The sequence below is a fragment of the Melozone crissalis genome, unplaced genomic scaffold (assembly GCF_028551555.1).
Source record: "Melozone crissalis strain CALT ecotype California unplaced genomic scaffold, PUWL_Pcris_2 ptg000088l_1, whole genome shotgun sequence".
In the NCBI taxonomy this organism is placed as follows: Eukaryota; Metazoa; Chordata; class Aves; order Passeriformes; family Passerellidae; genus Melozone; species Melozone crissalis.
In genome coordinates, this window is record NW_026535865.1 from 4,263,761 (window position 1) to 4,286,494 (window position 22,734).

At 58.2% G+C, this 22,734-nt stretch overlaps 2 protein-coding genes across 5 annotated transcripts; both read left to right on the forward strand.

Moving 5' to 3' along the window:
* The first annotated feature begins 13,656 nt into the window (after positions 1-13,656).
* Positions 13,657-16,826, forward strand: CIRBP (cold inducible RNA binding protein). Of its 2 annotated transcripts, XM_054290971.1 has the most exons (7): positions 13,657-13,761; positions 14,412-14,520; positions 14,618-14,724; positions 15,218-15,356; positions 15,446-15,530; positions 15,636-15,700; positions 16,061-16,826. In XM_054290971.1, the coding sequence occupies exons 2-7, from the start codon at positions 14,418-14,420 to the stop codon at positions 16,075-16,077; spliced, it is 516 nt and encodes a 171-aa protein (XP_054146946.1). In that variant the 5' UTR covers positions 13,657-13,761; positions 14,412-14,417; the 3' UTR covers positions 16,078-16,826. The 2 variants fall into 2 exon arrangements, with proteins under 2 accessions (XP_054146946.1, XP_054146945.1); XM_054290970.1 differs by having other exon boundaries at positions 15,636-16,826.
* Positions 16,827-20,125: 3,299 nt separating this feature from the next.
* On the forward strand, positions 20,126-21,977 carry FAM174C (family with sequence similarity 174 member C). 3 transcript variants are annotated; one of them, XM_054291025.1, is made up of 3 exons: positions 20,126-20,427; positions 20,996-21,157; positions 21,890-21,977. In XM_054291025.1, exons 1-3 carry the CDS (start codon positions 20,174-20,176, stop codon positions 21,891-21,893), a joined length of 420 nt encoding a protein of 139 aa, XP_054147000.1. In that variant the 5' UTR covers positions 20,126-20,173; the 3' UTR covers positions 21,894-21,977. The 3 variants fall into 3 exon arrangements, with proteins under 3 accessions (XP_054147000.1, XP_054147003.1, XP_054147002.1); XM_054291028.1 differs by having other exon boundaries at positions 21,041-21,157; XM_054291027.1 differs by lacking the exon at positions 21,890-21,977 and having other exon boundaries at positions 20,996-21,161.
* Positions 21,978-22,734: the final 757 nt, after the last annotated feature.

Consider the following 22,734-nt stretch of genomic DNA (forward strand, 5'->3'; position numbering starts at 1 on the left):
TGGGGACATGTTTGAGGGGTCACCTCTGTGTCACCCTGACCCCACAGCCTGTGCCGTGGGGGTCCCGTCCCCACACCGTGGCCCCGGGCAAACACGGGGCTGACGGGGACACGGGGCCAGAGGGCATCGCCGGTGCGTCACCGTGTTTACGAGGACCTCGAGGAGCTCTCGTGACGTCCGTGCTGGTCCTGCCAGCCCAGGCCCTGCCAGGTGGCTCAGTGCCACCACCGCCACGCTACCCTCCGGCCACCGCTCCGATTTTTGGGGCTGGCATGCGGCCATCTGTCCCCTGAGCCCCGGTGGCGCTGGGGGCACGGAGCGGGGTGTCCCCCCCCCCCCCATTCACAATGTCACAATGTCACAATGTGCGAGCAGCAGATGGGGCGTGCGCGGGGCTATTTATAGCAGCGGGACCCACAGGTAGCGACGGTGCGTCAGAGCGGTGACGCAGCCCCGGCGACGCTCGGCCGAACGCCCCCGCAACCGGCTCCGGGCCCCCCCCCGAGCCCCCGAGGAACGGGGGAGGTCCCCACGTGCGCTGGGCACAGCTGGAGGATGCGGGGAGGGAGGGCGAGAGGGGCATGTGGCTGCACCGCCCCCGAATCTGTATGTGCGTGTGCATGTGTGTGCATATCTGTGTGCACATGGTGCCTGAGAGTGCGTCTGTGCGTGTCCCAAGCTGTGTCACTGCGTGTTCCCACGCATGTCACCGCGTGTGCCCAGGTGCACGCAGCGCTGCGTTGATCTGCACGCTCAGTTCGCTGCGTGTGCCACACGCGCGTGGTTCTGCTGCTCCGGGCACACGCGCTGCGTGTGTGGCCGTGGCGTGTCCCTGCGTGCGCGCGTGGCCGCGGTGGCCGGGGCTGACTCAGCCCCCAGGCAGCCCAGGAATGCCCCCTCCCCACCCTCTCCCCGCCCCTGGCCTGTGCTGGGAACGGACTGTCCTGGGGGACGGTGACACCCAGGGCTGACCCAGACCCTGCTGGGAAGATGAGGCGGTGCCCCCCCCCGCCCCGCTCCCCCCATCCTGCCCCCCCTCCTCCTCCATCCTGCCCCCCCTCCCATCCTGCCTTCTGGGAACCGCTCACAGGGGCGGAGGTGAGGGGTCAGGGCAGGCTGGGCAGGGCTGGGGCCCCGCGGCTGGCAGGGAGGGGGCCCGGAGGAGCCGAGGCTTCCCCAGGGACCCCTCCCCGCTCTGCCATGGGTACTCCAGAGCCCGGAAGGACATCCCAGAGCTGGGGTCCCCTTGGTAGTGCCGGCAGCAGCCCCCACCATGATCAGCCCTGGGGGTGGCTAGGACAGGGGTGCACGAAGTGGGGTCCAGCTTTGGAGCCCCTCGGCCTCCGGGGCATCAAGATCTGGGGCTGTCCTGGCTGGGGGCACTGCCGGGTCCTGCCTCGTTCCCCTCCGCTCGGGAAATCCGGGCCGGGTGTTTCCCCCAGCCTGCCGGACCCCTGCCCGCCGCGCCGGCAAGCCCGGCCCGGATCCCCAGGCAAGGAGCGGGACAGCACGCGTGGGTACCCCGCGAGTTCCGGCCCCGGTTCCCCTCACAGCTCCGCTCGCAGCTCGGAGGGGCTCGGAGCGGCCGGGGGCTCCCGTGGGATCGGCGGTCCCGGCCGGGAGGCGGGGCCGGTGCCCAGGCTCCGCTCCGTGCTCCGCGATCCTTGCCGGGCTTTCCGCGCTCCCGGCCCCGCTCGTTCATTCATAGATCGCGCGCGCGCTCCCGGCCCATTCATCCCGGCGAGCGGGGAGCTCCGTTACCGTGGCAACCGCCCCCCCCCCCCCCGTTCCCACGGCACAGGCGGAGCGCTGCAGGGGCCGGGGGCGCCCCAGGGTCCGGGTGCCCCTCTATGTGTATTGGGGGGGATGCTGGCGACCGGAGCCCGGGGGGCTGCGCCTGGGGGTCCCCTCATTCGTACGGCTGCAGGCGGGGGGGGGTTCAGCCCCGCCGAGGTTCGGGCAGCGGCTGCCACGTCGGCGGGGGCGGCCCCCCTTCGCTCCTCCGGGCTGGGGCAGCAGCCCGGCCCCGGCGGTTTCCATCGTGGGCCGGGCTTGGCGCAGCACAACCTCGACGATCCCTCCCCCCACCCCCCAATTCCCACTCCACCCCCACGTCTCTGTGGTTGTGGCACTGAGCTCCGGCTCTGCAGAGTGCAATTTCCCCACCCCCCCAAAGCGGTGGGGACCCCCCCAGAAGGGCGGGGTACAGCGGGTGCGAGAGCTGTGGGTGCGAAGTGCCAGGTGGCAAAGTGCGGGTGTCCCAGCACTGCGTGTGAGGGTGGCTGCCGGTCACACATGTGCACCCACGGCTGCGTGTGTGTGTGGGGGGTTGTGCAGACCCTGCTGCCCTCCTTCCGTGCACCCCAAGTTCAATTGTGGGGAGGACAAATGCGGTGCTGCGGGCACCTATTGCACAGGGCTCTGCGTGGGTGGCTGCAGAAGCTCTGGCATGCATGCAGCAGGGGCACAGCAGGGATCTGCAGCTGGACAAAGTTTCCCAACATCCTCTTCTTCCTCTCCAGGTTCCAGAGTGAGGAGCCGCAGCCTCAGGTGCAGGAGAAACTGCTGCTGCAACTCCACAGGTGAGCCCCAGCCCCCGGCCCGATGTACAAACGTGACAGGGCTGTGCTGCAGGTCAGCGTGGGGCTGAGCGTGGATCCTCGCACTGCTCCACTCGTGTGCGCTTTGCACAGACGTGTTCTTGTGCATGTGGAGGACACGGGCATTCCAGAGCCCGGCTGCGCGCACACGTGTCGGTGCTCGTGCCCTCGGGCACGTCTCTGTGTGTGCTCACACCGATCCCACGGACGGGGCGGGCGTGCAGGGCCCCCCAACACGCGGGGGTTGCCCTCACATGCAGCCGTGTGCGCGTCGCGGGCTCCGCACGCCGGAGCCGAGCCTGGCGCTGCCGGGATGAGTCACGGGCTCGCAGAGGAAGCCGTGACTCAGTGCTGGATTCCTGCCGCTCCCCACCCCCCGGCCGCTCCGGCCAGCGCGGCCACGTGGAGCCCGCGGCACCCGCGGCCGGCCCGGTGATGCTGCTGGGGCCGTGCTGGGTGCTCGCGTCCCTCGTCTGGGCTGTAGGGACAGAGGGTCCCTGCCAGCGGTGCCTTCGGGATGCCCCGGGCTCGGGGTGGCACCGTGCACGCCCCAGCTGGGTGTGGGGTTCCGGACCGGGCACGTTTCCCGGGTGTCTGGGCGGATCCGGCTGTGCGGCGGTGCCAGGCAATGCCCTGAGCTCCAGCCCGGGGCTGCTCCACCTGCCCTGGGCTTGCCGTGGGTCTGGGCTGTGGCTGCAGCTCCACCTGCCCCTGGCACTCGGCCACAGCTGGCACCGGCTCCACAGCTGCTCTGGCTGGCAGCCCAGCGCTGGGCAAGGGTCTGGGGTGCCACAGTGTCATGCAGGCGGGACTGCGGACCTGAGCAGGGACGGGTGGCTGCAGAGGGAGGCGATCAGTGGTGCCATGTGATGCCCAGGGTGCTGTGCCAGGAGCCAGGGGTCAGTGGCACCGTGCGGTGCCCAGGGTGCCATGCAGTACCCAGGGCTCAGTGCCACGGCACGGGCAGGGCAGCCTCTGTGAGTCAGAGCAAGGTGCAGCAGCTGCCCCCTCCCCGCCTGCCCGTTCCCAGGCCCTGCTCACCAGATTCACTTTTGCAATGACTGGTGCAGCCACCCCAGCTCTGCCGAGCTCTCCCTGACCCACTGTGCCCACGCTGCCTGCGGCCTTCTGCCCCCACATCCCCACCTGTGACCTGGCACGGTGTTCCTGCCTTGGCCAAACCCCCTTAACCTCAGCCCTCACCAGCTCCCACCCCAGGAGCTGCTGAGCTCTGCCTTCCTGAGCGAATCTCGTGGTTCCTGAGGGGCTGCAGCTCCCTCGGTGGGTGACAGTGAGGGGGTCATGGCCAGCAGTGAGTCAGCACGGGCAGGTGTGGACAGGGACTGGGATGGGGACGCCTTGACTTGGGGACACCGTGATCGGAGGATGAGTCATGTGCTAAACAAACAAACAGGGAGTCCCTGTGAAGCTGGGCTGTGCTGGCAGCTTCCTCCGTGTCCCAGCACCAGGGAGCTGCTGGTGCACCCCACTCACTGATCTCCCACAGCATCGGGAGCAGTCTGGGAGCTGCTGCTGTGTGCGGTGTCACACACAGGTGCACAGGGCAGCCCTGCCCTGCAGCCAGCAGGACAGGACAGACCTGAGGTGCCTGAGTGCAGGGCAGGGCTGATGGGCACTGCTGATCCAGGGGATCTCCAAACACCTGCCTTTGAGAGAGCTGCAGTGCCCAGGGCCAGGCGGGCACCTGGGGATTTCCAAGCTCACCTGGGCTGGGGCAGGTGTAAAACCCAACCGTGGGCAACTGCCCAGCTCATGGCATGGCCAGCCTGCCCGGGCATCCTGCAGCTTGGCCACGTGCCCCCTGGGCTGAGAGTGAGCTCTGGGCTGGCAGCTGAGTGCCCAGCTCTTGTCCTGGTGATGCAGCACTGACCTGGAGGTGCCATGGCTGAGCCAGTTTTGTCTGTTCTCAGATGAAAAGTGCTTCCCCCAGGCACTGCTGCAGCCAGTGGGTGGCTGTGAGTGATGCTGTGCCCCAGCACGGGGTCCATCATGTCCCCAATCCACCACCAGCACTGTGTGATTTGGGACCCTGTGCACTCAGAACGCCGGGAATGTTTTGTGTTGAGGCTGTTGAGGCTGGTCAGTCGCTCACTGGATTTTTTTTCCACCCTTTCTGCTGTGGGTTTGGCCAGGTGCCCGGGGCAGGCGCAGGGGGTGGGTGTGAGCAGGCATGTGATGAGCCGGGTGTGACGGGGCTGCCGAGAGCTGGGAAAGTGCTGAGCTGGTGTGAACCTGCTGCCGTCCCGTCCCCATCTCCTCCTCTCCAGCCCTTCCTGGAACAGCTGCAGGGAAGGTCCCTGCTGCGTGCGTGGTGTGGGCAGCTGTGCCCATCCCCATCTGGGTGCCTCATGCAGGAGGAAGAGCCCGTGAGGCTGAAGGCTGCAGGGCTGGGGGTCAGTGCTGCTCTGGGTGCTCCTGCCTCGCTGTGGGGGGACAGGGCGAGGAGCCCACACTGCTCTGAGGGTCCCTGAGGTGCTTCCTCTTCCCCGTGGTGGCTGTGTGGGGCTGGTGAGAGCGTGTCCTGCCTGGAGCCACACGCTGAGTCAGGGACAGAACAGGAATAGAGCCGGGTGCCTGAGTCACAGACAACGTGTGAAACCAGCAGCACTTCCCCAGGAAGGGGGAACCCCGCAGCCCTGACAGCCCCTGCTACACGCTGGCCACTTCCCTGGGAGCAGGGTTGTCCCCTCCTGGATCAGCCCTGGCTTCTTTTGGTGCTGAGAGCTGCTGGCTCTGTCCCTCACAGCCACAAGGATGGGACATCAGGCAGGGAATGACTGCCTCACCTCAGGACCCCCTCCTTGCACCCACACGGGGCACAGAGCTCCCTGCCAGCCCCCAGGGCTTTGCCAAGGGGCTGGGAAAACCTTGGGGAAGAGCCAGAGTTCTCAGCCACCCTCCTTTGCAGTTCCCCTTGCACACGTGCTTGCACAGCGTGCCCCCACACGTGTGTGTGCAAGTGTGACAGCCCGTCCTGCACCCCCCCAGCCATCCATCTGTCCGTCTGTGTCCCCCGGCAGCTCCCACAGAACATCCTTCCCTCCCTCAATTCCCTCCCTCCCACCTCCCCCGGAGCGTTTCCGCAGCTTCTCCATTGATAAATCTGGAGCGTTGCCACGGTGATGCTGCAATGGGTGCGGGGCTGCCCAGGGGCCCAGGAGCACTGGGGGGTGAAGGTGAGGGTGAGGATGAGGAAGGCTGGCTGGGTCCACGTGTGACGTTGCACATGTGTGAGTTCCCAGCGGTGTGGTTGCACACGTGTGGGATTTCCCAGCTGTGTGTGCACAGTGCTGGTGCTGATCCGTCAGTCTGGGTGTGCACACATGAAAGAACTGAACCCTAGTATGTGCAGGGCTGTGGGGGCTCAGGGACCCCACTCTGGGGGTGCCCAGGGGCCCAGGCCCACGGTGGGGTGAAGGTGAAGGCGAGGATGAGGAGAGCTGGCTGGGTCCATGTGTGATATTGCACACGTGTTACTCCCCAGGTGTGTGGTTGCACACGTGTGGGATTTCCCAGCTGTGTGTGCACACATGCAAGAACTGATGTGTGCTTTGCATGTGCAGGGCTGTGGGGGCTCAGAGACCCCACTCTGGGGCCCTTGGCACCGTCTGGTTCTCCCTGCAGCAGTGCCAGGAGGGAAACTGAGGCACTGGCAGCGCGGGGTTCACCCTGTCACAGTCACTTGGGCTGCTTGGGGACAGGGGGACCTCACAGTGCCACCACCTCTGAGCCTTCCTGCACAGTGCTGGGTCTGGCCAGCATTGTCACACCCTGGCTGTGGTCTCACACACGGGCAGGTGACCCCACACACACCCAGAGCAGGGATGGGGGTGCAGGTCCCTGTGTGAACACGTGTGTTCCGTGCATGTGTGTCCACACGTGTGCGCAGCCCCATGTGGGGGACCCAGCACTGTTTGGTGACTGCCCCACACGGGCAGTGGGACCCTCTGGGGGGGGCTGCAGGAGGTTTGGTGTGAGGAGGGGGCTGTGGTGCATGAAGGGGGTGCAGGGTGGGGGCCATGCACCTGGGAAACCCTGGGAATGATCCCCCAAAGGAGCCCAGCACCCATTGGGATGAGCTGGAGGAGAGTGGGGGCTCCTCACTGCCACATCCCCTGGGAAGCCCTGGGACCACCCAGCGCCTCCAGCACACTCAGGGATGAGCTGTGTGAGGCCAGGGGGGCTCGGGCAGGCAGTGCCTGTCCCCAGACAGCTCCTGCTGTGCCCTGCACCCTCTGCCAGCCCACCCATGCCCACTGCACTTGGGGCTCCGCGTGGGGAGCCCACCCTGTGGATGTAGGGGCACAACCTGATGATTGTGGGGTGCTGAGGGGCTGCTGGGCGCCAGGACCAGCCCCGTTCGCAGGACCCTGAGGCTCAGGGTGACACGGGGGTGCCGTGGCCGTGTCACACGCGTGGGCTGTGCCGTGCCGTGCCGTGTGGGCAGGATCGGTGCGTGCAGCGTGGCTGCCCTCTGCTGCCACGGCCTCGGCAGCGCTCGGCACCCCTGGGATGCTGCCGCAGGGACCCCCGGGGGGATGCTGAACAATGGCAGCTCTCCGTGCCAGCCCCCTGCCCACAGCAGAGCCCCCCAGCAGGGGAGTGGGCTCTGGGATGCTCCACCCCGTGCCCCCCCATATCTGGGATAGGGTCATGCAGCAGCCAGCAGGGAATGGAGCTTTTTCTGGGCTTTCAGAGCCGTGGGGAAGGGGCTCAGCCCGGGTGTCAGCTCTTGGTGGCTCTGGCTGCTCTCGGGGTGTGGGGCTGGCACGGATCCCGCAGCTCCATCCCTCCCATCCTCCATCCCGCTGCTGCGTTGGGAAGCAGGTCACGTCCAGCTCCCTGCACGGCAGCGCTGCCGGGGGAGCTCGGCTTTCTGGAGCAGCTGCTGGGAGTTCCTTTTGGGGAGCTCGGCTTTATTGGGCTGCTCTGAGCTGCTGGGAGCCCCTTTTGGGGAGCTCTGCTTTCTGGGGCAGCTCTGGGAGCTGCTTTTGGGGAGCTTGGCTTTGTGGAGCAGCTCTGGGCTGCTTTTGGGGGGCTCGGCTTTCTGGGGCAGCTCTGGGATACTGGGAGCCCCTTTTGGGGAGCTCGGCTTTCTGGGGTAGCTCTGGGCTGCTGGGAGCTGCTTTTGGGGAGCTTGGCTTTCTGGTGCAGCTGCTGGGAGCTGCTTTTGGGGATGGTGGGAGGAGGATTTCCAGCTGTGCAGGTCTACGTGGCACTGCCACCCCGGGGATGTGGCGGTGAGGAGCCTCCACTCCCTTTCAGCTCATCCCAATGGGTGCTGGGGGTTTTTTTGGGGAGCATTGCCAAGCTCCCCCAAAAAAGCTGATTGCTCCAGGAGTCACAGGGCAGCTGTGCTGGGTGGCACCAGGCTGTGCAGTGCCAGGATCCGGCCTTGCCCTGTGGAACGCCCGGCTCCCAGGGCAGGTGTGGTGCTGCTGCTGGAGGCACAGGCGCTGCCTGTACCTGCCTCCATCCGGATCCGTGCCAGGGGGGGAGAGCGGGGCAACTTTCCCGACTCGTTCCCCCACATCGAGGGGGGGAAAAAAAAAAAAGAGTCGCATGACTTGGAGCTCTCCCGAGAGGCAGAGTGGGGAGAGAGTGACCCAGAGAGCCAAGAATCTGCTGGGCTGTGGTGTCTCATTCCTGCCTCATTCCTGCTCCGCAGCGGGGCTGGGAGAGGTTGGGTTACGGGAGGCGCGGAAAGGGGACGGTGCAGGATGAGCTCATGCGAGGAGGGCGCGGGAACCTTCTGGGCAGGGGAAAAACGTCGATGCTGCAGTTCAGGGATTTCTGCAAGCGCGGCTGTTCCCGGCTCGTTCAGCCCCCCGTGCCCGTGGCAGTGGAGAGACTCGGGGATGGATGTGGGCTCAAGGTGATTCATGTGCCCTTGCAGGGAAACAGCAGCACACAGCGACCTGCTGAAGGGCAGAGGGGGCACGCTGGGGTCCTGGGAGGATATCAGGGGAGCCCTGAGACAGCTGGATGATCCCACCCTGCATGGTATTGTATAGGAGACCGCCGTCTCTACCACAAATCAAGGCAGCAAAATGCAGTGTGAGCACTTGAGGGAGCGAATGGAGGAGTCTAAGGGGTCTGGAAAAGCTCCAGCTTCCCTCAACACCTGGGCTGGCCCCCCTCGGTGTGTACTTTACCTCTTGCTGGGCAGGGATACGATGTTCCCAGCTCTTGGCAGCTTTTCCCCTGCTGGCTGTGATAAACCAAACCCTTCCTGCGTCCCCAGCCCTCTGTCCTGCGAGGTCGCCCGGTGTCAGGCGGTCAGAGGCTCTTTGTCCTGTCCTTGGGTAGCATCTCCTGCCCTTAAGAACTCAACGCTGCAAATACTCTTAGATGATGATTAATGAGCGCTTATATAACTGAACTGAGTCCTTAATGCAGACGGGAGGGTGACAGGAGGGAAGGTGGGAGCAATAAACAGCACAGAGCTGCTGCTGCTGCTTTTCCCACACCAGAGCAGCTGCGTTCTGTGCAGGGGGACCCTGGCAGATGTGGGAGAGGGGCCACCCATGGGGAAGCAGCTTGGGCAGCTCCCATCTGGGTTTTCCAGGCAGTTTTGGATCCTGGGAGTGAACCACGTTGCCCATGGCATGGCTGGGCTGTCCGGTGTGGCAGAGCTGGGAGGTGAAGGGTTTATGTTGGAAAAGCATTCATGTGTGACAGTGGCTGGAATGTTGTGCTGGTGAGCTGGGAGTGCTGGAGGAAAAGGGCAAAAATCCCACGGTAACAGTTTCGTGTGAGCTGTGGGGGTGATGAGGCCGCTGCTGGAGATGCTGGGTGCAGTTGTTTCTAAATTTGGCCGTGTTTGGGCAGGTAGGGACAGTCTGACACACAAGATTTGCTTTTCCATAATCTGGCTGGGAAGCACCAGCCCTGATAAAGCTGCTGCTCAGCGCCAAGGCAGCTACACGGTTGCCATGGTTACCACATGCTTATTTTCACCATCTTCCTCACCTCAGCCGGGGTGCCCCGGCATTCCCAACCCTGGATCCCCCCTGACCTCAATCGGGGTGCACTGGCATTCCCAGCTCTGAATTTCCCCGGATTACAGCTGGGTGCTCCAATATCTCCAGTTCTGAATCGCCCCGGACCTCAGCTCATTTCCTAATATTCCAATTTGGATTTCCTGATGCTACCTCAGGGCAACTCGAGCCCTGATCTCTTGCACCTTTTTGCTGTGGATCCCATCCTGTTTTTCCCTGTGGATCCAATCTTTCTGCTCTCTGTGGATCCGATCCTCCCGCTCCCTGTGGATCCAATCCTGCTCTCCGTGGATCTGATCCCTGCGGATCCTGTCCCCCCCTGCTCCCGGTGGCTTCGTCCTCCAGCCCGGTAAATCCCGGTCACAGGGAAGCGCTCCTCACCATGGAAACAGCGGCATTGCGTCAGGGCTTTTCTTTCCAACTGCAAAGCTGGATGAGCAACTCCCTCGGGGACAGGAGTAAGGGAGAAGGGAATATTCTTTTCCCTGGGGCGCTTTGGGACTGCCAGTTCCCTAATCCAGCCCTGGTTTGGTGTTTGCTCGAGGGTCTAAGGCTGCCATGGGCAAAACACGGTGGGGACAGCGAGGGTTCCCATGGCAGGGACAACGAGGGGACACTGAGGGCTCCGTGTCCCTTCCCTGCTCCTGGTATAAGATGATCTTGCAGGGAAAACCAGGAAGGAGCCTTGGTGTAGGATGGGGTGGAGGCTCAGCCATGAGCTCTGCTCCAGCCCGGCCCCACATTCCCTCCTTTCCTGCAATCCCAGCAAAAACAAAGGCAGGGGAGGCGGCTCTTGCGCCCTGCAGGATGTGCTGGGGCGTGCAGAGCTGTGCCTGGAGCAGGGGGGACGCTCCCAGGGGCTTTGCCAGGCTCTGGAGCAGGAATGCAGGTGGAAGGGGGGGTGCCTGGGGGGCTTTGTTCGCTCCCAGCCCCGGGTAAGGCACAGCACCACAAGAGAAGGAGATGTGGCACCCAGTGCCCCGGGTAAGGCACAGCACCAGAGGAGGAGGAGATGTGGCACCCACTGCCCCGTCCTCCCCTCCTCTGAGCGCTCCCATCCCCAGCCCTGACCCGGAGGAGCTGCTCGGTGATTTGGGCACCTCATCAGAGCAGTGCCCACGGCGGGGGCTGCCCTTGGCTTCCCACAAGGTGCCGGGGCTGCCGAGCAGGTTTGGGCTCAGCTGCTGCGAGGCTCTGGGCAATTCCGTGTGTGCCATGAGTGCAGGGGTTGGGAAAGGTCCCCACAAACAGCACAGCAAGGTGGGCACCCCCAGAGAAGGCCGAGCTGGGCGGGTGTGGGATGTGCTGGAGGCAGGAGAGAGGCTCATGTTGATGTGGGAATGGCACGGGGTGAAGGCAGGAATCCTCCTGTCACTTTCCATGCAGAACTTCCAGGAAATCATTAACAGGATGTTTGGTCCTACAACCTCTGCCCTTGGAAGCTGTAAAAAAATAGGTGATAAAAACATCAGTCATGTGTGAGGGGATTGCTTGAATGAGCTCCAGGTGATCCCTGAGCTCCCTCCAGCCTCTGGTGATTCACCATTTCCCATGGCTGCACCTGTGCACACAAACAGCTCCGCTCCAGAGCGGATATTTGCACTCCCTGAGGAAGTGCTGGCACTTTTGCCAAACTGGGTCACTCAGCCCTGCTCACAGCCACATCCAGGTGACCGAAATTAGGGCTCAGCCAGGGAAAACACCCATGGGTGCTCAGGGATGGAAATCACACAGGAGTGAATTCTGCTACGTGGTGTTGCCTGCTTGGGACCCCTGGCCAGGTTCCTTGTGCTGCAGGAGGCGAATCTTGGGCTGTTTAGTGCTTAATTAACTGCCCTAATGAGTGGTGCAAGCTGCCTGCCTGGCTGCTCCCAGCCTGTGGAACAGGCAGGGATGTCCCTGAGCCCCTTGGGCTGGTGACACGGGGCAGCTGCAGCCCCTGTGTGCAGCCTGATCATGGAATATCCTCGAGGATTGTCAAATTTGGCACTTTTGCCAGACTGGGTCACTCAGCCCTGCTCACAGCCACATCCAGGTGACCGAAATTAGGGCTCAGCCAGGGAAAACACCCATGGGTGCTCAGTCTGGAACTCACACAGGAGTGAATTCTGCGTCTCCTACGTGGTGTTGCCTGTTTGGGACCCCTGGCCAGGTTCCTTGTGCTGCAAGAGATTAATCTTGGGCTGTTTAGTGCTTAATTAACTGCCCTAATGAGTGGTGCAAGCTGCCTGCCTGGCTTGACAGGCAGGGATGTCCCTGAGTCCCTTGGGCTGATGACAGAGGAGCAGCCCCTGTGTGCAGCCTGATCGTGGAATATCCACGAGGATTGTCAAATCCACAGCTGATGCCTGCCCTGAGTGATCTGGAGCATGTCCATTATCTCAGGCTGGAAAATGGCTCTCTGTGCATCAAGGTCACTTTATCCACCCTCATCACAGACCAGAAACGCTCACGTTAATGGGCCTCTAATTTAATCAAAATGCTGTGCCTGTGATTGCAGGGCTGGAATCTTTTCCTCTCTTGAAGGGCAAAAATCAATTTGCACTAACAGCAGACGGGTCTGCTCCCTCCTCCCGGCCTAGGAAAGTGAGTAAAATTTTTTCATAGTAGGAAAATAATAATATTGGCCTGGTGTGTCATCAATATTGGGTGTTTTTATGTGCTTTTGAGCACTTTGGTGGCAGCATTCTGTCCCTGTGGCCCTGTGAGTTCAGAAAAATCACAGATGTGGTGTGCCCCTGGGTTTCGTAATTACTGTATTACCCATGTACAAACTGCCCTTTTCCTGCAGATCCCAAAGGGATCACAACAAACCAGGGAGGAAAAGCCTGATTTCCACACTCTGGGAGGCAGGGAATAGGTGATCACTGCTCAAATGAGCAATTGTGGGCAGGTTTCTTTGCATCTCCCCATGGCTTGTTTTTCCTCTGTCTCAGTGCCTGGTGTGGAAATTGGTCACCAAATAGTGATTTCTATACTCTGGTGATTTTCTGCTGTGCAGCCTGGCTCAGACTGGAAATACTGGGAAGGAAGGACGGGAGGAAGAAGGAAGGACGGTGGCCAGTGGCTGCAAACTCCGTCTGCAAAGTGCAACGTGGATTACAAGGGAATTTCTGGAGGCACAGCAAAGGTGTCTGGTCCTGCCTGGGACAGGGACACACAGACAGAGTGACCCTGATGTGTCCAGTCCTGTCCTGGACACAGGACACACACAGTGACAGCCTTGCCATGTTTCCTTCCCGTTTTTGAGGCCTTTCAAAGCCATGTAGCCCCTCAATGAGACGCGTCTTTGGCTTTGCCAGTTTTCTCTTTTAACACAAAATTTTTAGTGCTGAAATCATTCTCACCTTTGTCAAACCTCAGGATGTGCTTTTAAAGATTTCAATCTTTGAGAATAGAGGTTTGATGAAAGACTTTTATTTTTAAAGAAAACTTTATTGCTTTAACTACTTCTCACCATCATCTCCCAAGTGCATATACAACACTGCAAGAAGGGATCATTCCCCACGGGACAGAGAGGAGGGCAGCCAGTTCGCGGGGTCAGGACGGGTTTCCCGAGCGGGACGGTGACCGGACGGGCCGCAGCGGGAGGAGCCGCCGGAGCCCGGCCGGGGGCAACGCTCGGTGCCCAAGATGGCGGCGGCCCCTGAGGGGGCCCTTTGTCTGCGGCCGCCGCCGCAGTGCGAGAAGGGCGCGAAACTGGGCCAGCCTGGACACGCCCTCTTAGCCAGAGGGGCGGGGCGGCCGCCCCCCCCGCCCAATCAGCGCCCTCCACTTCCTTCCCTCTCACAGGGGCGCCCCCGCCCGCCTCCGCGCGCGCAGCCAATGGGAGCCGTCCGTCGTGGCCCGCCCCCGCTTGGGTGGAGGGGGCGGGGCCACGCAGTGGTTTTGTTTGCGCGCCCCTACTATCGCCCCCGCCGTGGTTCATTAATATTAATGAAGTCCCGCCCAATCAGGTGGGGCAGCGGCGGCAGCGCTTTGGTGACGTGTCGCCCCTCCTTGCGGCGGGGTTCATCTGCATATTCATAAGATAGGCGGGATGAGGCGCGGGCATTTATAAGGCGCCGCCCCGCCAGGCTCGCCGTACATTTCGCTGAAGCTTTGAAGTGTTGTGTGGACCTCGCGCCGCCCGGCTATCGGTGAGCGCAGTCGCGCGGGGCGGCCGCGACCGCACCGGGCCGGGTGGTCCGCAGTGAGCGGAGCCGTGTCCCAGGGGCAGAGGGTCGGGTCCCGCGGGAGGCTAGGCCGCGGCTCCGGACCCACCGATCGGTGCCTTCTGCGGGCACGGGGGACACGGCGGAGCGGGCCGGTCTGGGCCGAGTGGGGGACGGGGCCGCGGCGGGCGGAAAGGCGTGCGCGGAAACAAAATGGCGACGGGCCTCGGCCGTGCAAAATGGCGGGCGGGAGGGAGGGGGCGGCGGGCGGCGCTGCCCAGGGAAAGCCGGTAGGGGGCGATGCGGGTGCGCATGCGCGCTGGGCACGGAGGGGCCGGTACGGGGGGTCCCACCGGGGGTTGGCGGGACCCGACCCGGCCGCGGGTTCTACCGGGGCCCGGTCCCGATGCTGCTCCCCTGGCCTTGGCCCTGAGCCTTGCGGAGCGCAGCTAGGCCCTCGCTCCCGCCCTCCCTGAGGGAGACCCCTTGTAAGGCTGGAGGACCGCATAAGGCGTCCGGCAGTGTGAGATCACATCGGTGTTGTTATAGGTGGTGTTGGAAAGATTTATTGTTTCAGATTTCCGGGGGTTGTGTGGGTTTTTTGAGTCGCTGACTCGGTTCTGTTGGTTTGGCAGGTCAGAATGGCGTCAGATGAGGGAAAGCTCTTTGTCGGCGGGCTCAGTTTCGACACGAATGAGCAGTCATTGGAGCAAGTCTTCTCTAAATACGGACAGATTTCTGAAGGTGAGACTGCAGAGCCACGATGGGAGATAGTTTCCCTAAGTCTGTTAAATTTCCCTGGCGCTGATGGGTTTTTATTTCCTGTCTGTCCTTTTTACAGTCGTGGTGGTGAAAGACAGAGAGACTCAGAGATCCAGAGGTTTTGGCTTTGTTACTTTTGAAAATATCGATGATGCAAAAGATGCAATGATGGCCATGAACGGAAAGGTGAGGAGGCCTTGGAGTTGATTCTTTATTTCCCATAGTGCAGGAGGAGAATCAGAGGTGTGTGCTGCCGTTCAGGCTGTGTGAAAAAATAGATTAATGCTAGTATCTTAGATGAGATTATATGGGTGTATATGGGAAAAATTTGGCTATATGAGTTAATATGTAAAAGACCATACATATATGTGTGTATATATATGTACTAGGAACAAAACTAAAAAGTTCCATTGTGGGGTCTGGATGACTAAGATATGACTTCATAAGCACTCCTGTATATAATATATAATATTGTAATAAACTATAGAATATTATAATAATATTCCTTAATATATCAGTTTTTTTGCTTACTTGATTTAATTGTGGCATGAAAGATGTTTATTTATTTCATGAGCAGCGAGTCCTGGCACTGCTCAGCCAACTTAGAAGGCATGCAACTTGTTCTACATGTGCTTTCTATTTAATTATTCCAGTTTGGCTAACTGTGGTTGTGTTCTAGTCTGTAGATGGGCGTCAGATCCGAGTTGACCAGGCTGGGAAGTCCTCAGAGAACAGATCCCGTGGCTACAGAGGGGGGTCCTCGGGGGGCCGGGGCTTCTTCCGCGGGGGCCGAGGCCGGGGCCGTGGCTTCTCCAGAGGTGAGTTCATAGGGGTCACTCATAATGTCTGCATGGGGGGTGTCACTTGTCAGAATAGTTAAAAAACCTAATTTCCGTGTATTTCCAAGGAGGTGGAGACAGAGGCTATGGCGGCAGCAGATTTGATTCCAGAAGCGGAGGCTATAACGGCTCCAGAGACTACTATAATAGCAGGTAAGGGCTCTGCCAGCACCAGGGATGGTGGGGAAGCTGTGGTGGGGCTCAAAGCAGGAAAGAAGGATTTGAGCAGCTGTAAAGCAAGTTTTGTTTGTCCTGCAGGAGTCAAGGTGGCTATGGAGACAGGAACTCAGGAGGCTCCTACAGAGACAGCTACGACAGTTACGGTAAGTCGCGCTTCGAGCGGGAGCGCTGAGTCCGTGTGCTGTAGGAGCTCTGAACCTGCTGAGCCCGAGCCTGCAGCTGGGGCAGGCTCAGGCTGTGGACGTGTGGTGGTGCCGGGAGATTCTAATTTAATGCATGTGCAGGAGTTGCTCGGATCTAAGGCAAAGCAAGTGTTAAAAAAAAAAAAAAAAAAGAAAAGGTGTTCCTGGAGCCCAAACTCGGCTGCCCTAACGCACTGACCCGCGGGTGGGGGATCTCAGTAGCCAAGTAGCCGTAGCCTTGGAATAATGCAAAGGGAGTAAAATGCTGGAACTTGTCTTTGCTTCAGTGCCTTTACAATTGTGCCTGCTTCTTGTCCTCAGCTACACACAACGAGTAAAAATCCTTCCTGACTCAAGATCGTCCTTCCAATGGCTGTATTTATAAAGATTTTTGGAGCTTCGCTGAAATGGTTATTGTGTAGTACATCTACTTGTATTTTCACTTTTGTAGTATTATCAGTTCTGATCTTGTCATACACAGCCTGGCAGCTTCTGAGACAAGACTGTCTGATTAGACTGTCTTGGAGAAAGCTCTGCTTTCAAGTGGTTTTAATCTTTTTTGAAAGCACTTCAGATTTTATTTTGTCCTCCATGAATGAGCCAAGGTGTTCGTTTTTGGTTGGTTTTTTTTTTAAGTTGGGGCCCCAATTCAGTTTCTTTTGAGCTAGCAAGGACCTTGTACCAATGTTCACTAGAAGCTGAACAAGCTGTGGACTTTTTTTCTTCCTTTTTTTTTTTTTTTTTTCCAAGTGCATTACCTTCGTCTTTTGTAACATTCCTTTAGTGTAGCAAGGTAGGAATGCAGCTTGGGTTCCGTTGGAAGGCAAACCACCTTGATATATCTAAAGAGAAACGTGCTTGTATGTTCAACCCGCATAACGGTATTTTTACTGTTGTAATGATGTAAATGACCCAGAACTAGACTTGCAAACCATAAAGAGGTTCTTGAAAATGTTTATTTATATTGTCCTTTTTTACTGGAAGAAATATGCATATTCCATTGCTGTTGTATTTGAAGTGGTAAAGGATTCCTGTATACAGTTTTCTTTGGCTTTACGAAGCCTATTAAAAGACCGTCTGAAATGAACTCTGCTCCTGACATTTACATTTCATTGCACAACACAACCCTTGGAGACGAAGAACAGTCTTGGGAGCGAGAGGAGGAGATTAGGGACAGTGGCAGAGCTGGCCGGACGATTGCCCAGACGTGCTGGAATTTAAATCCTAAAATCGGTCTTGACATCTGAATTGGCCAAGAAATTTCACATAACGTAGTCAAACCTTGTCTGTAGAGGCTGGAAGTACAAACTGAGGGCGTGCTAGGAGCGAAGTGCAGTTGGCATGTTAGGAAGGATGATGGATGTGTCCTGCAAAGCTGCTGTAGGTTACACTGGGAAGCTGTAGAGAAGAGCCAAGTGCTGTAGTCCCTGGGCTGTTCCCTGCGTGCCGAGCGCGTGTGCGATGTAGGGGAATGCCGGGCTTAGCTTAGCTGTGTCATTGCTTACAAGTTCTAAGAATTCTTTGCTAGCAAATGGAAACTGCAGTGTCCTTGGAGAAAAGAAGTGTTGTGCCTCCAACAGAAACCTCTGAGACGAGAGCTGCTCTCTTGGCTAGTTCATATGTGGAAATAGTCCTGTAATTCGAGGTAACTCCTTTTGCTCATGTCCGCATCCTTCCTCTTGTTGAGAGCTCATTTGAAAGTCTAATGTACCTGTGAAATATTCCTTTTGACAATTTTGGTCAGCTGCTGGAAAAACGTTAACCCATGCCGTATGCAACCTTTGGCTTGTGGCACACCTTGAGTTCCACAGATCAGAGTTGGGCATGCAGCCGTGTCTTGCTGTAGGTACGGAAGCAAGATTGGAACGAACTCCCTGACTCGATATGTGTTCATCTATTGAGACTCTTCCTAGACTTCATTAAGTTGCTCACTTTAATTGTAGCTTTCTTTGCCATCCTACTTGTTGCCATTAACTTTTTCCCATGGCCCACACTTCCTAAGCAGCCATGTCCAAGTGTTAACTCTCTGCTTAGGGGGATCCAATCCATGGGCTGGCTGAGCACGGGCAGCAGCCGGCCCGGAACAGTTTTTCCCAGACTGTGCTTTGTGGTGTGATGGGTTCAGCGATGGCTTGTGAGACCCTCGTGCGCTGTGAGCTGTGTGGGGAGGTTGGGGGCAAGAGCAGCCTCTGCCCTGGGCTCTCTGTTAATGCCTCTCTGCTTTAGCAGGCTGAAGGGACCCGGCACACGCCTCGGAGGCCCAGCGGATCCTGAGCGACCAGAGCTGCGTTCCAGGGATGCTGCAGCAAGTTTGCCAACCAGGTAACATCCCTCTCCTGAGGTTTTTTTTTTGTCTGTTTCCCTCTTCCATATCCCTCTTCCATTCCTTTATCCACCTTCTAATTCTCTTGTGTCCATTCTGTTTCAGCACTGAGACACGTCAGAGAAGACAGAAGGACAGGCGCTGGAGTGGGGAGATGAAGAGCTCAAAGCAGTGGTGTTGTCATTTTTTACATGAACCAGATCAGTCAAGACAGAATAAAACACTGAAATGTGGAAAAACAAATCTCTGTAGTACTTTTAGTGGGAAACAGAATGTTTTTGGCTAAAGTATTTGTCCTGGTGCACAGAGCAAACCACCACCGTGGTGCTTGGAGGTGAACATGCTCTGCTCCAAGCAGATTGATGTGTGATCCTCACGGGAAATGAGGTCTTGTTGCAAATAAAATCCCAAAAATGTGGCAGCTCAGTGATGAGGAGGATTAATATAATGTTGGGAGAGGCTGACACTCTGAATGTGTTTCTGGCAGGAGATTGCAGGGTAAGAGTTTTTGATCTCAGCTGCTCCTTCCCTTTTTATTTTGTGTTAGAGAAGAGCTGATTGCTTCATCCTGCTCTTTTCTCCTTGTTTTTTTTAACTGATAAACTCAGAATTTGGTGATGGGCTCAGTCAGGAGCCTGAGGACTTGCTGCCCAAGAGCCATCAGTTCCCCATTTTCCACTGATAGGAGTCTCCAGACATTCCTGCCTGCAGGAGGGGATTACAGAGCTCACTTCACAAAACCTACTTTTCCTCCTTTAACCTCTTTCAATTTATCTAAGTGAACAGCATTTAAAAAAAGCAATCAGCCATGACACACTTCTTCTGGGGGTTGTATTGAGCAATTCACCAGTGAGGATTTTTTGCATGTTAATGCAGGAGGGTATTAAATATAATGAAAGCTGAGGAGTGTGTGAAGTCTTTGCTGATAAAAATGCAGTCAGGTGAGGCTGAAATGAATTCAGGCTGAAAATACTTACAAATAATGCCTTGTAAGACCTTCCTAAATAGGATGCTTAGACGCAGGCAGAAATAATGAACAGGTGCAAAAATAGCCTGGTTGAAAGTGCTGTTATTTTTAGCATTGCTAATTATGGCATTGAGTTAATGATGTCTTGTTGGGATGGGTGGGGGAATCGCTGGAGCCAGGGGCTGGATGTGGAACCCAGCGGCGTCATTGGGAAGGTGTCTGGGTGCCAAGGGTCTGACGTGAGCTTGGGTGACCCAGTTTCAACCAAAATGCCATTTTTTTAAAGTAAGCCCTATGTGTCCAGGCAGCTTGAGCCATTCCTTGAGGAAAAATGGGGAAGTGGAGCAGGGCTGAAGGGTGGTGACTGAGCCCTGCTCAGCCTGAAGTGTCTGCAGAGGGAAAAATGGGGGATAGAAATTCTTGAAATGCTCAAAATGCTCCTGTTCCCAGCTGTGTTCACCATGGGGTACGAATGGCCACCCTGAATGGAGAAAAGAGAACGCTGAGGGGGAAATGGCAGCTCTGGGGGAGAAGGTCCTGTTATGAGGGGAAAGTGGGGACACTAAGGGAGAAATGATGACCCTCGGGGAAAAATGGTGGCCTTGAAGGAGGAGGGCTAAGCCTGAGGGGGAAATGGCGGCTCTGGGGAAGAAGGTCCTGCTGTGAGGGGGAAATGATGATCCTCGGGGAAAAGGTCCTGCTATGAGGGAGAAGTGGCCACACTGAGGGAGAAATTATGACCCTCAGGGAAAAATGGTGGGCTTGAAGGAGGAGGGACAACCCTAAGGGGGAAATGGCGGCTCTGAGAGAAGAATGAGAGCCCTGAAAGGGCAATGGCAGCCCTGAGAGAGGAAGGATAACCCTGAGCGGAAAATGGCGCCTGTGACGGACGGGGTGTTGCAGTGAGGGAGAAATGGCGGCCCCGCCGAGGGGCACGCAGCTCCCGAGGGCAAACAATAACAACCCTGAGGGTAAAATGTCGGAGCCCCGCGGCGGCTCCGTGAGCGGGTCACGGCCGGCCCGGAACGGCGCAGCCCCGGAACCCGCGAGCGGTTCCGCGGGGCCCGGGCGGGGCCTGAGCCGCGCGCACCGTCCCGGCGCCTTCCTGCGGCCGCCGCTCCCGCTCCGCCGCCCTGGCCCGGCCATGCCGCGCCTCCTCCTCCTCCTCATCTTCCTCCTCCTCGTCCCGCGCCTCGGCCGCGCCACCGCCCCCAGCCCGGGGAACAGCACGGAGCCGCCGCAGGCGGTCACACGGAACGAGACGCAGTCGGGAACGGAGCACGAGTCCGGGCCGAGGCTGTCGGTGGGGTCGGGGCTGCCGGTGCTGAGGCGCGCCGTGTATGTGCTGAGCGCTCTGTCGGCGCTGGCCGCCTTTTACTTCATGCTGCGGGCGTTCCGGTGAGTGCAAGGCGGGGACGGGGCTCTATCCGTGTTTTGTTGCTCCCGCTCCTGCTCTTGTCCCCATTCTGGTGTCCCCTGACCCGGGGCTGTGTCCCTGCTGGTCCCGGTTCCCGTTCCCGTTATCCCGGGCTGTGTCCCAGCTTGTCCCCGTTCCAGGGTTCTCTACCCTGCTAGTCCTGGTTCCCCCTGGTCGGGAATGTCACCCTGATTGTCCTTGTCCTGGACTCAGTCCCCTTTGCTTGTGGCGTTGTCCCGGTTGTCCCTTCATGTCCCGGTCTTGCTTTGGGTCCCCCGAAGTTGGTCACCGTGTCCCTGTCCCATGCCTGCCCCGATTCCGCTCCTAATCCCTGGGTTTGTGCCCATTTTCCCTGAATCCCCCTCTCCCTCCGTCTGCCAGCCAGAGCTCTGCTTCCCCAGCGCATCCCTTTGGCAGCGAGTCCAAAGCGTCGCTGTAAATCCCTCACACTGTTAATTACCCGAGGTAATTAGCGCTAAACCATCTCCGCTAAAGCCACCCGCTGGGTGGGGACAGCGGCTCACTCACTGCGCTCTCCGTGTCGCTCAGCCCCAGGTCCGAGGGCCCCAGAAACGAGCCCAAAACTCATTTCAGGTTGAAGAAACCCCAGAGGAAGAAGTACGGGCTGCTGTCGAGCCAGGACGAGAACATCGAGCTGGGCTCCCTCGACAGCGACGAGGACACCGTGTTTGAAAGCCGGAACCTGAGGCGGTGAGGGAGCATTTTGTGTGGTTTTTGCGTTGCTCTTTTCCTCACAAGGGGCTGAGGCTCCTTTCCCAAAGCTGTGGGAGCTCTGGCACAGCTCCTACAACCAGATCTGCATAAATTAAAACGCCTGTGTGTGGTCTCTGTGTTGGCACACGGATTTATCTCACTTTTCCTCGTTTTCTGGCCCAGGGAAGTCTCACTGGCAGGGTTATTTGTGGGGTTATAGAGCTGTTGGGAGAGCCCCTGTGCCCAGTCTGGGCCTCCCTGTGTTAGACAGAGAAACAAAAATTCCTGTTTCTTTTTTCCTTCAGCTTAGGAATTGCTTCCAACTCATATCACACTTCAAACTCCCAGTCCCATCAGGATATGCATTCCCGTTTTACCAGCAAAATTCCTGGTTTGTTTTGGGTTTTCTTTTTTTCACTTTGGGAATTGCTTCCAACTCATATCACAGTTCAAACTCCCAGTCCCATCAGGATATGCATTCCTGTTTTCCCAGCAAAATTCCTGGTTTGTTTTGGGTTTTCTTTTTTCATTTTGGGAATTGCTTCCAACTCATATCACAGTTCAAAATCCCAGTCTCACAGGGATATCCATTCCTGCTTTCCCAGCATTGTGTTCACATCCCAAAGTTTGATTTCTGGGGAGGTTGTTTTAAGCTGAGGAGGAATGTCACCTCAAGGAATGTCACCTCAGCTCCCCCTAATTTTGGGTGTCTCCTTTTTTTTTTTCCAGATGATTCAGGACCAGTGGCACTGACTGAATGATGGAGGGTCCAATCCCAGTGGAATCTTTAGTGCTCAAGTTTTCTATCTGCTTACAGTGACTTCACTAACAGTCTGAGCCCTTCCATAGCTGGGGCAGGGGAGAGGGGACCAAACCTGTTTTCTTCATGTGCATTTTTGGGGACATTTCTGGGCAAAGATGGGAGCTGTTCACTGCATGGGGAAAGGCTTGAGGTAAAGGAGATGCTCTTGGAGGATTTTCAGCACCTGAAATCTGAGCTCCAGAGCTGCCCCTGTGCCTCATACCCCTCTCTCCATGCCCTGGAAGCATCAGATCCCTTCTCCAGGCTGATCCTCTTTCCTTCATGCAATATCAGGTTACTTCTTTGGGAAGTGTCTCTGTAATCAGCTTCTGGGAGGAGCTGTGAGAGCTCTGGCTCTGTTACAGGAACGGGGGTGGGAGGGTGAGAGCTCAGACAGAGCAGCTTTGGGAAGGAGTTAAACGAGTTACGTTTTGCAGGATTGGCAATTCCTGGGATAATCCAGGTCATTCTCGGGTTTACAGAAATGAAAGGGGCCAAAACCCAAAGGAATCTTTCTCCAAAAGGGCTGGGAATGCCTGGACACTGCCCAGCCCCAGCTGTGAGCTCACCAGGGACACATGTGACATCTGCCAAGCTCTGGATACCTGAGGAAGAGCCAGATGTGAGCCAGGGAGTGTCTTGGAGCAGCTGATGACTGGAAAAGGGGGATCCCAACCCCTCTTGACTGTGATTCAGGGCAGCCCTGGATGGGTTCTCTCCTCTCAAGGACCCTGGAGTTTCATTCCCTTGGCTGGTACTCAGCTGGCATCTT